The 15,610-nt window shown below is 44.5% G+C and overlaps 2 protein-coding genes across 4 annotated transcripts in view; one reads left to right on the top strand and one right to left on the bottom strand.

The window, feature by feature from the left end:
- The window catches only part of LOC106658436 (probable G-protein coupled receptor No18), a 68,615-nt gene that overhangs the window by 29,908 nt on the left and 23,097 nt on the right, over positions 1-15,610 (bottom strand). The window lies entirely within an intron of this gene.
- LOC106658437 (zinc finger protein 75A-like) lies at positions 9,856-10,451 on the top strand. The gene is made up of 2 exons (XM_014380411.2): positions 9,856-10,138; positions 10,205-10,451. The coding sequence occupies exons 1-2, from the start codon at positions 9,949-9,951 to the stop codon at positions 10,234-10,236; spliced, it is 222 nt and encodes a 73-aa protein (XP_014235897.1). The 5' UTR covers positions 9,856-9,948; the 3' UTR covers positions 10,237-10,451.

Here is a 15,610-nt window from a genome sequence, read left to right as displayed (position 1 = left end):
ACTGCACATAATACGGGGTAGTAGAGTCGGCGGCGCTCGAGGAAGAAGAAATACGCGGCCCCCGGTGAAATACGTCGTTTGGAGCGCACTCGAACGCACACACACACGTGTGAAATTTGCTCAGCTCACGTGGCACTTTTTCGAGTACGTAATGTACTCTCTTGGATTTATTATTATCTCGGCATGGTCGCTTTGGCAAAATGTGTGTGTGTATGTAGGTATAGAACGAGCCGAGGGACTACACAGTATACGCGCGGTTCGACGGGCTGCGCGAGCGAATTGCGGCCAACAGATTTTTCCGAGCTCGAGCTGCGTGTCACGGGTACCTCGGGTAGGTCGTTTATCAAATATTCAGCCCGCAGCAGCGGCAGACTGAAACGGTCCCCGCGTTAAAATCGAACTCGAGGCAGTTACACACACGGATGAAATATATAACTGTCCAGGGCGGGCGGCAGTTTTAGCCTTTGTGTAGATACGGCCGATAATACTTCCGCTCTCTATTCAGTCGCGCGCGCGTCCATGCGACTACTACTACTACTACTACTACTATATAGCAGCAGCCCCAGCCGGGCCGGATTATATCCGTATTTATTTGCGCGAATGATTTCGCTCGCGCTACAACTGCAACGAGCCCCCGAGTGTAGTCGGATGTTTTACATTCGTGGAAATTACCCGACATTATCGTAAACGTTGCTCGCTGCCCTACAATTGGTAATCTAATTTCGCGCGCGAAAATATATATTCGTGCGCTGCAGTAATACCAGTGTGTGTGTGTATACCTAACGTCGCGCCGTATATATATTGCAGCCCGGCGCGGGCGCGCGACAAAACATAAAAATAAAACTTAATCGCGCCCCCCCCTGCGATCGATTCTTGTAAATCATGCATATTAATTCGCGCGCTGTGCCTTTTAATTTAACGCCGTATATATACCGTATATATACCGGCGCTAAAATCATGCGCCAAGCCAGGGCCGGGATATAAAACGTCATGCATACATTCATAAAGCTTCCATCATCGCTGATGGCCCGGCCGTAGCTCGAGGGTGGCTGTATGTGCAGTATATATTGTATATGCATAGGATAGAAAGCGTAAACACACATATAAAATAATCGACGAAAGCTCGCCTGCTAGACTGCCTCGACTGCTCGACGCTGTGGCAGTTATTTACAATCAACGCGATCATTAGCTTCTATTATGTCTCTCCCGGTCGGCGAGCTATATACACATACCGAGAGGAGGGATAGTGCGCGGCACGTTGCGATATTATGCCGTCGACCTACATTGCGAGAACGCGAAAACGTCGTCTTACGTTCAATGCGGCTAATATCCGTCCTTTATTATGATATTACTCGCGTCGTCGCGTCGCGCGAAACAAAGTCGTTATTTATATTAAAGAGATGCCACGCGTTGCTGCTGCTACTGCTGCTGCTGGTGTTTTCCATCAACGTGTCTCGTGTCACGCGAGGCGCATTATTATTATAATGCTAAACAGCTACCGCCGCTAGACGCCTGATGAAATTAAACGAAAGGAAAGAAAGAGGCTCTACGGCCGGCAGCGACTTTAAATTCCGCAGATGGGATACGACAGCTTATTTAGCTGTAAACCAAGCCGTTGCGCGCGCGCGCGGTAATTAGCCGCGGGCGATTATTATTCGGCGAGCGAGAGAGAAATGCAATTATGCAAGTGCGATCGCTGCCGTATGAACGCCGCGTGGCAAGTATCAACCGACCCCCCTCTTGTCCCTGCGATCCGAAATTGGCCAGTCCGCAGCTGGTCGCTGCTAACATTTATTTAGTCGAGGAAATGAAGCACTTTAGTTCGAAAATTTGGGCGGTAAGGCGGACCGAGAGGCGATTTTTTGCATTCGATTCAGGAACGCTAGTGAAAACTTTGGGACCTATTGCGATGACGTCCCGGCGGCCAAGTACGAAAAAGTTAATTTCTGCTGGGGGATTCATGAAAAATAATATACGCTTCTATGAAGCGAACAAAGAAAGCCTGGGAGCACATGTTTATCAGCATAATTACACGTGCTCTGAGGCTTTCCAGCATTTCGCTCCCTAGGCACGCAATATACTATTACATCGGTCAAAATCGATCGTATTATTACGCGGCACGTCCCCACAGTCCAAACTATAATTATTAACATAATCACTCCACGAGAGAACGACAAACGATGCGAAAACATCTTCTTTTGTTCCGTTGCATAACTCGTCCGGCTATTATGTATAGGTGGCGCACAATTGCCAGCTAATCCTCAGAAATGTAGGCGCGGTATATCGGGTAAAAACAGCTTGCGGCAGCAAATTGAAAACACGCGTGGCTCATGCGACGGCGTCACATATTTGATTAATGAAAGCTGCTGCTGCTGCTGCTGCTGCGGCAAAAGATGAATTCTGAATGCTGTCTAACGTGTCATATTGACGCAGTCGGGGTGGCATCCGCGCGTCAGCAGCATCCGCGTACGCTGCAGCACGTACCACTACCATTGCCACTACTAGTTGGCAGACTGGAGCACAGAACACATAATTTGGTACTTGCCGCAGAGCGAGAGAGAGAGAGCTAGTACATGCAGTATTGGGAAAGCCTCGTCCTTTTCGCGCGCGCTGCACAAAACGTCGTTGTATTCGCGACGCTGTGGCACTAGCAGCAGCAGCGAAATAGTTTGACGATTGAAATTTCCTGCATACCAAGTACGCATCGCATCTCCACGTATATATATGTGCGCCAAGCAGTGGCGTAACGGGCGCGAGGTGCGCTTATACATAATATACGAGCTTGTCGTCGCCGCGTCGAGCTGCTGTGGCTGGCGCACATCGCGCGGCACCGCAGCGAAATTACAAAATTTACACGTGACTCGGAGGTGATTATTAGAAAAAGCGAATTATATCGAGGATATACGCGTATACGGCGGCTGACTGGCATGCATCAGCGAGTTGGAGATATCGCCTCGTCGAATTTACGAGCTTTAGCACCTGCGCGAATTATTAAAAGTCGAAATTAAACGGCGCGACCCTATATGCCCATATGATTGTGCGGCCGAGCGAGCTGTTTCGTCGAAAAAAAAAAAGTCATGCGTCGAGAGACCGGGCGACAAATTCCGGCTATTACGGTAGTCGTTTCATTTCGAAATTGCTCGCCATATAATTTCGTTGATATGATATACTAGCTCTCTGACTGACGCGCGCTGCCAACGGAGAAAGAGCTCTAGCTTTGCACACACAAAAAAAGGGAGGGGCGGGGGGAAAGGGTAAATTTAATTTCGAAACAGCCCGAGCTTTCGCACGCGGGGCGCGTGATACTACACTCGCGCTAGCCAAAAATATTAATAATGCCCGAAAAGTTTTATCACACGGCGGTGGCGGCGGAATTTCCCCACGTCCTGGTACAAAGTCGTAGTCGTAGTCGTCGTCGTCGTCGCCGCCGCGTCGGGGGCTAGACGCTGTAACTTTGCATTAGGCGCAGGCACGTGAAAATATAAAAGTTCTCTTTGCCAGGCGCTGCGCTGCGCACAGAGAGCTGAGCCGAGCTCTGAGCCGAGCTGAAAGCAAGATGTTACACTCGGGCTGGCAGGTCGGCTTTTGTGCATCGCGCGCCAGCTCATGCCAGCTCGATCGTAACAAGTGCCACTGAAGCCCCTCGCGCAGTCCTTCACCCTAGTTCATAAGTATTTTCTTTGCCTGCGAGCTTACACTGTCTAACCACTTGTACGTACCGTACGTAATATATTATTACCCCCGTGATATGGTATATCTGTAGCTTTCTTTTTTTTTTGCTTATATATAGCAGCGAGCAAGTTTCTAGCTTTTTCTTACGTAAGGAAGAGAGTGCGAGAAGGATCCCTTCTTAGTTATGATGATTTTTGCCCTCGAGTAGAGTAGCTAGGGTAAATGTCGCTCCGGCATAATTAACAGTTTCAAGACGTGCCTTTGAAGAAAACTAGACAAAGATCGGACCAAGAACCTCCGAGGCTCTTTTCTTATTACAACGTGCCACTATGGCTGCGGGTATTATGTAACTCGACGAGCCAGAGTCGATGCCACCACCACCGCCGCATGGCTCTCTCGCGACGACAGGAATAATAATGTGCCACGGACACTCTCGAACTCGAAGAGAGAGAGAGTTAGTTTGCCCCAGTCCTTCCACGTGATCATCGCGACCCGGAAAATGAAGTAAAAACATTATATTCGTCGATAATCCCGCGCGGCTCCCTTATATACGCGCGGTGTTATTTCAACGGGTTTTTTTCCCGCGGTTTTATACGAGAGTCAATTCCGTGCGCTATCCAACCAGCAGCAGTTCGAGTCTATCCAGCGTCAATTGTGCGCGTGGACATTAATTCCTTCGGCTTCCACGGACCCTTTCTCGTATTTCCTGCGCCCTTTTTTTCTAATTTTTTTGTCGTCGTCGTCGTCGTCGTCCTCGCGAGGGCAAATTTCCGGTGAATACGCGAATAATTTTGTATTACGCGTCGCTCTACATCATCCGCGAGAATAATGGGAGGATAGGTCTGGGGTCGTCGTTACGCGTATTCGACGCTGCTGCGGCTCGGGGGCGAGCTTTTCCGCTCGGCTAGACGCGCGCTCGTACTCGGTTCTAATTTATAAGCGCTTCGTGCGCTCGCAAGCTCGAGCTTTTTCGAGCTCGATCCGCGATGACGACTCCGAGTCTCGGGCTAACGTACAGGATTTTTCCAGCTGAAGGCTCGTTAAGATAGACCAAAAAAAATGACCTCGATTACGCGTACACTGTATGCAGGATATAAGGACGTAATAGCTCGGACACGTTTTTAAATACTTGTACAAGGAGCCGTGCGATCGAAGGGCCAAGTAAATTAGTGCATAATATCGAATGCAATAATGATCGAGCTGCTGCAGAAGTACGCGCGTATAACATATATATCCCAGTAACCGCTCAACGTGTATCAAGAACAATGTCCCGCTGGCCATCGCCGCAGATTAGATCTATACACTGTGTAATGCGGGAGGGAGGAAGGAAGGGGGACACTGAAAGTGAACGAGCGCGGCTAGTCGAGTCGTCGTGCCGTATTATACACACAGATACGCGCGTTGGCGCTCGGCCGCGCATGTGCACTACTTGCGCCCTATTACGCTAGCTACACATACGTAAGCTAGCCCTCCCCCGCTACCGCTCTGCAAGCTCTCCGCGATGGAGGAATTTTCGATAAAATTTACGAGCTATACACGAGTGATTCCGATAAGATGCGGCTCTCTCGCTCTCTGCGGGCCGCATACTGCACACACGGACAACTTGGGCTCGCAGCCCATAATCTATTTATCCCGCGTACTCGGCACGATCTCGCGTGTATCATACGTACGTAGTACTGCTCGCTCGCGCATCAAAGTAGAAAAGTATCGCAGAGGGGGTGTGCGGAAAAAGCGAGTTGGATCGCTCGGAAGCGCCCAAAGTTTTGTAGCTACCGATGTGCCGTGTGTGTTACCATTTCGCATGTCTCGTACAATAAGCAATCAGTGAATAAAGGATAGGATACGCGTGCTTATATCATGTGCTGCTGCTGCTGCTGCTACTAAAGCTCATTCGAGCTAAGCGAAACTTTGGCTGGATGTGTGTGCTATATACACATGCGAGTCGGCGGGAACCAACGTCAGCTTACACGAGGCTACTGCGGCTGCTGCGTAAATGACGCGCTAGACTCGAAAGAATCGGAGCGAGATCGAATTACTTTATGCCGTGACACCGTGGATTGGGGGGATGGAAAACTTTTGAATAAATATTAACATTTATCACAACATATGTGTACGAGGATATAATTACTTTAAAGTACTTAGTTTTAAATGGCCAAAATATTCTTCAAAGAAATCCGCGCTAATTTGGAATTTTAAACTGGTTCAATAATTGTAGGATAAATGTATAAACAGATAAATCGGTAATCTAATTGTCAACAAAACGATTTTGACATCGTTCCTCGATACGTCAGTTTGAATGTTGTTTTTCTCGAGGAATCAAGACATAATAACAAAAGATAAATTTTACTAATTCAATTTTTGTGACAATAAATAGAAGGATACATCGTTTATTTTAGGCACTAATATGGATAAAAATCATCAGGAATCCGAAGAAGTTATATCGAAAAATAATCCTAGTGGACACGACATTGCTGTTTCTGATGAAAATCAGCCCGTTTTTGATATTTGTCAGGAGGCATTTACACTAGAATCAAGTGGGATAATACATCAAGACACAACCAACAACGAACAAAAAAATTACGCATGTGACAAATGCGCAAAAAAGTTCGAGTTCCGAAGTCATTTGAGCAGACACCAAATATCAGAACACAAAAGCCGCAACGATTTTGCATGCGACCAGTGCGAGAAAAAATTTGTGAAAAAATCGAGTTTGTTTACGCACCAGAAACTGGTACACAAAGATCGCGAAGATTACTCATGCAACAAGTGCGATAAAAAATTTGAAAATAAATTAACTTTATTCAAGCATAAAAAAATATTCCATGAAGTTTTCAAGGATTACTTATGTGAAATGTGCGCCAAAAGGTTTGGAAATAAAAAGAGGTTGCTAATGCACATAACGAGGGTCCACGAGGGTCGCGAAGATTTTGCAAGTGACGCGCGTAGGAGAAAATTTGATGGTGAATCGAATTTGCTCTTCCAACGAATAACAGTACACGAAGGTTGCAAATATTACGCATGCGACAAGTGTGAAAAGAAATTTGGAAAAAAATCGAATTTGTCTGAGCATCAAAAGACAGTCCACGAAGATCGGAAAGATTTCGCATGCGACAATTGCACAAAGAGATTTAAAAATGAACAAAGTTTGCTCATACATGTGAAGACTATCCACGAGGGTCGCAAAGATTACGCATGTAACAAGTGCGAAAAAAAATTTGGATATAAAAGGCTTTTATCCTACCACCAAAAGACAGCCCATGAAGGTCGTAAAGATTTTGCTTGCGATAAATGTGAGAAGAAATTTGGACTAAAGTGGATTATGACTCAGCACCAAAAGATAGTTCATGAGGGTCGCAAAGATTATGCATGCGACAAATGCGAGAAGAAGTTTGGAACCAAAACGCGTATGCTCGATCATCAAAGAGCAGTCCACGAGGGTCGCAAAGATTTTGCGTGCGACAAGTGCAACAGGAAATTTGGATATAAATTTTATATGCTTTTGCACCAAAGGACAGTCCATGAAGATCTGAAGGATTACGCATGTGATAAATGCGAGAAAAAATTCGGACAAAGATCTTCCTGGCTTCTCCACCAAAAGATAGTCCACGAAGGTCGCAAAGATTACGCATGTGACATATGCGAGAAGAAATTTGGGGGACAAAGCAATTTGATGGTGCACCAAAAAATAATACATGACGGTTACAAAGATTACGCATGTGAAAAATGCCAGAAGAAATTTGGGCAAAAAGTGCATTTGCTCAATCACATAACGGCAGTCCATGAGGGTCGGAAAGATTACGCATGCGACAAATGCGAAAAGAAATTTGGACAAAAAAGTAATTTGACTAGACACCAAAGGACATTCCATGAAAGTCGGAAAGATTTCACGTGTGACAAGTGCGAAAAAAAATTCGGGTATCAAAGTAATTTGACTAAGCATCGAAAAACATTCCACTAAGGTCGGAAAGATTACGCATGCGAGAATCGTGAGAAGGTATTTTGACGGAAAAAAAAGTTTGATAGGAACCACAAAACAATACACGAAGGTCGCATAAATTACCCCCATGTGACAAGAGGGAGAAAAAATTTGGGGAACAAGGAAATTTGAGCACATCAAAAAACAGTACTCGGATGACGCAAAGATTTTGCATACGAAAAATACGATTAGAAATCATGTACGTTACCAAATTTTAGTGGACACCGAATTATACAGATAATGACAACGTTTTTGTATGTGAATGTGTACAATTGTATCGATTCTCACCTAAGACAATAATCAAGTTTATAATAATAATTTATTGTTTATAAGAATGTCACGAACTGATTGCCGTTATTTGCTTTATATTGTTACTCGGATAATAGCGCGTATCTCATCAGTGAAATAATGACTAGCGCCGATGTTTTTTTTTTTTTTTTGACAATTCTAAATATATATAGAAACTTATATGTAATTTCAGGTAAAAGTTTTTCTAAAATTCTCATAAAGTTTCTACCGAAATGATTGTGTTTTTTCTGAACCTCGTGAAATCAACTATCATAACGCTTGTGTTCACTGTCGTGGTGGTACATTATTTTTTAACCAAACCAAATTTCGCGTACTGTTAATTACTACTCTCCGTGCATGTTTTGGCTACATTGCTTCTGCAAGCTTATTATGAAACGTTCAACATTGCATATATTAGCGTTTACTGAAAATTTAATCGATTTCATGTAAAAAGTTCTCTGGAACTTTTTTATTTCAAGGTGATGAATTTTAGGTCACACGTCCAGTGTCCTCCTGCGGTCATCCTGTCAGTTTTTATATTTACCATTTTTAAATTGGTTCTAAAATTGTAGGATAAATGTATAAACAGAAAATCGGTAATCTAATTGTAAACAATATGGTTATAAACGATTTTGACATCGTTCCTCGATACATCAATCAAGTTTATAATAGAATTAAATCAGTTTAAATGTTGTTTTTCTCAATGAAACAAGACTTAATATGAAAAGATGAAACAAGACTTAATATGAAAAGATAAATTTTACTAATTCAATTTTCGTGAAAATAAATAGAAGGATACATCGTTTATTTCAAGCAGTAAAATGGTAACGAGTGTGAAAAAATCCGAGGAAATTGCATCGGACAATCATTCAATTGAACACGAAATTGTTGTTTTGAACGAAAAAAAATACGTTTGTGATATTTGCCAGGAGGCATTTACACTGGAATCAACCATGATAACACATCGATACACAGTTCACGATGAACAAAAAGATTATGCTTGCGACAAGTGCGACAAGAAATTTGTGAAAAAAACAAGTTTGTTTCAGCATCAAAAATCAGCTCACAAAGATCACGAAGATTACTCATGCAACAAGTGCGAGAAGAAATTTGAAACTAAATCAACTTTACTCAAGCATAAAAAAATATTTCACGAAGTTTTCAAAGATTACTTATGTGAAAAGTGCGCCAAGAGATTTGGAAATAAAAAGAGGTTACTAATGCACATAACGACATTCCATGAGGATTACAAAAATTTCGCATGCGACAAGTGCGAGGAGGAATTTAGATATAAATCGCATTTGCTATTCCATCTACGGACTGTACATACACATTTAAAAGAATACATATGCGATGACTGTGAGAAAAAATTCAGAAATAAATTTAATTTGTTCTTGCACGTAACAAGAGTTCACGAGGGTCGCAAATATTACGCTTGCCACGAGTGTGAAAAAAATTTTGGATATAAAATTCATCTGCACACGCATATAAAAACGGTCCACGAGCGTCGGAAAGATTACTCATGTAACAATTGCGAGAAGAAATTCGGACAAAAATCGACTTTGTTCAGGCACCAACAAACAGTCCATGAAGGTCGCAAAGATTACTCATGCAATAGGTGCGACAAGAAATTTGGATATCTATCGATTTTGCTCGACCACCAAAGAACAGTACACGAAGGTCGCAAAGATTATGCATGCAACAAATGTGAAAAGAAATTTGGACAAAGACCGCATTTGTTCTCCCATCAAAAGATAACCCACGAAGGTCGCAAAAATTTCGCATGCGATAAGTGCGAGAAGAAATTTGGAATGAAACACGATTTGATTAGACATCACAGAACAGTCCATGAAGGTCGACAAGATTTTGCTTGTGACAAATGTCAGAAGAAATTTGCGGAACGAAGCAATTTGATCAAACACCAAAGAACAGTCCATGAAGGTCGACAAGATTTTGTTTGTGACAAATGTCAGAAGAAATTTGCAGAACGAGGCAATTTGTCCAAACACCAAATGACGGTACATGATAATCGCAAAGATTTTGCATGCGACAAGTGCGAGAAAAAATTTGAACGAAGATCAAATTGGCTTCTCCATCAAAAAACAGTCCACGGAGATCAGAAAAATTACACGTGCAATAATTGCGAGAAGATGTTTAGACATCGAAACGATTTGACCAGACACCAAAAGTTAGTTCACGAAGGTAACAAAAATTATGTATTCCATCGTAACTCAGTTGACACAAAAATACAGTCCATAAAATTTACAGAAACCGATTACAAACAAGTTGCAACGAGCTGAAAAAAGTGAAGACTTTAAGTTATAACAATAATTGCCAAATAACAAATACCTGTTAATCAAGTCTCAAACTTACTAAAAATGTGATGATGGCAAATACTAGTGGTATACTCTAGGATATATCGACCCTTTTAGTATTTTGGATCATGATCAGAGATGTTTTATCGGAGCCATTTTTTTACATTATTATCGTATATCCTTCTATTATAGTTTACTTTACGCAGTTAACACTGATTATATTATTTTGACTAATTCATCAGATAATAGCGTGTATCTCAATAGTAAAATAATTACAGGTGTTGATTTTTTTCTAGACAATTGTAAATGTACATAGATGATTATACAGTTTCTCGTTTGAACTTTGTGCTTTAACTATCATTACACCTTTACCTATTGTCGTGTTACTGAATTTAATATTTTGAGTTTTCATAAATCAATCGTCTAAGTGAGCGGCAGATGAAAATTTGCTTGGGGTGGCACTTTGTCCAGTCAGCCACTGAAGACGAGATTAGTTATTTAAGAAATTAAGAAAGGAAAACGACGACGACGATGAGATGAGCAAGTTCCGATCCGCAAACTTTTATTCGCTCTCTCTCTATCTCTCTCTCTCGAGTAAGGAAGGAAGGAAGGAACGAATAAACGATCTCTGGCCCCTTTCAATTAATACTTGTTTCTTCGTAGTGTAAAACAATTCCTCGAGGCCAAATGTGAGTCGATCAGCGCTCGGACTTTTGAATATCGATGAGCTGCATTTGTTCGCTTCACTCATATATATACGTGCTATAGAGTGCGCGCTCGGCGCATACAATACATTGTGCTTGCGACGCGACTCCGCGAGAGCGTATAAAATAAACAAATGACTAGCCGAACGAGTGCATTTAATCCTCGTGAATTATGTGCATATATTCATTAGTCGATTTTCGGGGGACTGGAGAACGAGAGCGAGCGCAGCCTATATCGCGCGCGTATGTGTGTGCAGCCACTCGTGTCCATCATCCGCTCGCGAGTCTGTCTCGTTCACGGAAGTCAATTGCGCTGCGTCGACAAAAAAGGAAAAGTAAACTCGCGAAAAATGGGATAAAAATAGGATTTCGCTGGGTAGAGGACAGAAAGAGAGAGATCCATGCTTATACGCTATTATTTGCTGTGTAGCTACTGCCGCTGTATATATACAGTAGCAGCGTGGCGTTGTTGGCCGAAGCAAGTAGTACGAGTCAAGCGCCCGGTCAGACGCTGCTGCTGCTGTGTGTGTGCAGCGATCGTTAAGTTTCGCAGTAAAGTCATTCGTCCGTGAATTTATGTGGCCTCGCGGGGGGACACGCCAGTATGAGACTCGAGACTCGTGATTCGATACAGCTACACGGTTTGTGTACAACAGACAGTATATAGGAGGGTTCGACAAACCATCGGCATTTCGAAACGTACTCGATATAAGGCGGAAAAATAAAGTCTTCCCTTCTCGCGTTTTCGCACGTGCACAGTATTTGAATAAATCAGCTCGAGGAAAGTAAGAAAAAAAAGAAGAAGAAGAAGGGAAGAGGCGCCAAGTATTACAGCGAAGCGGGCCGCCGCCTCGAGCCGCAAACGCGCGCACGCAATAATTCATGGCCGGAGCACGGCTCGAGTATACACACACACGTACACAAACATAAACGCGCGTCGGTCCATCCGCACGCGAATCTCGCTTTTACACATCGCTTATACACAGTAGGGCAGCAGCAGCAGGTATTTATACAGGGAACGCGTCGAAGTGAGATGTTTACGAGAATATCTCTTTGCATGGAGCAGCGGCTCGATGGAATCGCCGCCCAGCGACAATATATTACGCGCATAAGCTGGCCGGAAAACCGCACGATACAGCTGCACGCGAACTAATTTAGCAGGATATACCTGCGACTGTCCGTTATGGCGGAAAAAATTATTTCGTTCCGACACTTGCTCTTCTCGTTCGAGAGATCGAGCGAGAAAAACAACGTTTTGCAGCGTGTGTGCGGCTGCAAATTTACCTCTCCTATACTTGCAACCACCAGTCAATTGGCTCGCATCGGTCGATGGCTTTCGTCTCTCCCGTACACTTTGATTCTCGAATACCAACCGCTATCTGTTAGGACCATCGCGACTACGTAATATCGACTGCACCACACAGCCGAGTCGGCCGATAAGACGGACGACGAGCTGCAGATGCATTAATTAATGCTACATATAGTACACGTGTGACTCTCGTGCGTCGCACACATCCCCAGCTGAATTCCTCGAGGCGAGTTTAATCGAGCTCGCGAATTCGCCGTCGGCAATCGACACCTTGGCTGCGTAATAATAGCTGGGAGAGTCGAGACAATAAACGTGAGAAGCGCTGCTACGTGCGCGGAAATGCGGATCGGATTCGACGCTTTTTTTTGTTCGGAGAGCAGCTGAGAGCGCGGCAACAAAAAAAAAACCAAAAAAAAGAAAAACAAATCCAACGCACACGCTGCAACTGCTGCAGTGCGAAATCGATCGGAGCTGCGCGAGCTTCTCTCTCGCTCTCAGAATTGCGTGCGCCTCATTGCGTAATAAGACTATACATTTCTGTCTCTATCTATCTCTCTCTCTCTCTCTCTTGCTCCGCTCGGCACTGCACACGCAGCAGCGGCAGCTATATGCGTTACAAATACGAGAGAGAGAGCTGATATGCACGTGGCACAGATTCGTCACATATAATGCAAGCTGCACGGCGTATATATATAACGTACACGAGCTGCACTGCCGAGCGTTTCAATTATCGCTAATCTGGCTGAGTAACGGCTGTAGCTGCTGCTGCTGCTGCTGCTGCCTGTAGTGCACGGCGGCCGAAATCTCGGCCATCAATTTAAGCATCTAGAAACGTGAAAATGGCAGCCCTGCAGTATCGGATCGTCGTCGTCGTAGCTCGAGATACGGGCCTCGAAATCACGAATGAAACTTTCCATGCAATAAAGAGCTCCGCACGGCTGCTATAAATATATAAAAATGTTTCTTCCGCGTTTGCGTTTATTATTATTTTCTTTTCTTTTCTTGACTCTACCACCGCTGCTGCTGCTTGGCTCACTCGATAGACGCGATATCGCCGCCCCACCCGCTATATAATTGAGCCCAAGTGTTATTGAGTTACACGAGTGGTATTGACGCTGTCGCGCGCGTTTAAAGCGCGTTAATCTCTCATTCTGCCGTCATATGCGCGAGCTTGTACATATATAGCTCTATCCGGGCTTATAAAGTACCCTATATCGGTGCGCGGCGTCCGCATTGCCCGTATTCGCTCTCTATATTGCGTAGCAGCAGCAGCGGCAGAGACTGAAAAGCATTGTCCGATACATATACAGGCAGCGCAGCAAGCAAGCAAGAGAGAGAGAGTCAAGTGGGTGTAGTCGAGGCTGCTGCGCTCGATCCGATCGATAGCTTCACAATTTGCTCCCGAGCGCGCATCTATTTTCCGGCTTCGATCTCGTTATAAGCGTATATAATAATATACCTATAATAATGCGTGTCATATCCGAGCTCCTGAAAAATCATCCATTACGGCGTATATAGCGCGCGCGCGATGACAAATGCTCCCCGCGCCCTTATCCGGCACAATTATTATCAACTGCTCGACGACGACGACTTATACTACCACTACTACTACTAGACTCTCTCTCATACTTTATGCATCGAATATCTCCCCGCGATAAATTTTTAGATGAGATTTTGAGAAGGAGCCGGCGAAATTACAATCTCTCGTTCTCGCGAGAGAAAATTTATGCTCCCGTGCTGCGAGCCGCGCTAAAAGTTTCCTTGGGAAAATATCGTTGGCCGAAGCTCCAGCAGCTTAAAGCAGACTCCAAGCCAGAGAGAGAGAGATTGTCCCGATCTCGCACCATTATCACGCACGATGATCGTTGAAAGAATCATTCGCTCGCAAAAGAGAGGATGCGGATATATTATTGCTGTATCTGCGCTGCACGTGTGCACCGCAGCCGCCTTTCAGACTACTACTGCTACTCGTCGTCGTAGTCGGCGTTATATTTTCAATTAAACTTGATGGCTTAATGGACCAGAAGCTCGTCGAGCCGCAGATCGCATTGCGAGCCGAGTCGGCGTCGGCGCATATATATTCATTATGTGGCAGTTACGCGCGCGCCAATGTAGCATATATTTACGCGCACTCTACTTTCGCAGCGGTATGCGTGTGTCCCGATCCGTGATCGACATTTTTCAATCGGGCCATGGGAGTCGAGAGTGTGCGAAACGAGAGAGAGAGAGAGAGAGAGAGAGAGACAAAGATACGAGCGAAATAAATTAAGCGAACGTACGTGTGTGTATGTATCAGGCATATAATTACGTCATTAGTCTCTGGGGCGATTGAAGCGTGCGTGGCGCTGGCGATTTTTATATAGAGAGCGCAGGCAGCTGCGCGACAAACAAATTAACTTTTCACGCGCGCGCGTCCCGTCCTCGATCCAAGCATTTTATTATCTTTTCGTATTATTCGCTGCGCAGAGCTTCCACGACGGCATAATCAAGTTTATATATGAGCATACGCGCGTACAACGTTATATATCTGCAGTCAGTCGGAGGATACCGAGTTAAAAGTTATTTCGTGTAAATAGCCCAACGTCGCAACGGACCGTCGATTCCGCACCTGATCCGAACTATATTATACGGATCGCATTTATTTATTTGACTCTTTTTAAAAACATTTTAACCCTATCGTTGAGATACGTAAAATTATAATTAATAAGTCGGCAACAGCAGCGGCAGCCGAGCGAGAAAGGAACATTCGAGCGCGCGCAGCGCATTCGTAATGTCTCGACGGCCCTCTTATAATTGCCATTGTAATTAAGCTATATGTGCAGCTTGCGATACATAGCCCAAACCAGAGCTAGTCTAGCGAAAGCAGCTGTGAAAAACAAGCGCGACGCTCTTCCTTTGCGCTTAGTCACCTCCCCCCCGCCCGAAATCTCGACGGTGCGCCGCTATATATATACCTATACGTACGCTGCAGCTCTCGAGCGCCGAGCATTAGGTAATTAACTTGGCTGCTCTTGTACGCGTAATGCCAACCCTATATAGCTTCTACTTTGCGCGCGATCGATATATATCAGTTATACATACGCGTATTTTATTATTTCATCTCCGTGCTTCGTATATTATTCCCCGTCTCCTTTTTGTTGGCCGCTTTTCACGTGGAAAATCGTGAATTTTCCCCAAATCCCATTGAAGCGACTGCGTAGTACACGCGTTCCGCTGCAGCGTATCTCTGTGCCACGAGGGGGGGGAGGGAAAAAAGCCCGCCGCCTGTGTTTCGCAGACGAGTACACGGCTATATTCGCGCGTGCTGCTGCGGAGCTTTTGAAAACTCGCGTGAGCGCAACTTGCG

This window comes from Trichogramma pretiosum, unplaced genomic scaffold, assembly GCF_000599845.2.
Source record: "Trichogramma pretiosum strain Unisexual culture from Peru unplaced genomic scaffold, Tpre_2.0 scaffold70, whole genome shotgun sequence".
NCBI lineage: Eukaryota > Metazoa > Arthropoda > Insecta > Hymenoptera > Trichogrammatidae > Trichogramma > Trichogramma pretiosum.
This window is presented reverse-complemented; position numbering and strand designations above follow the sequence as displayed.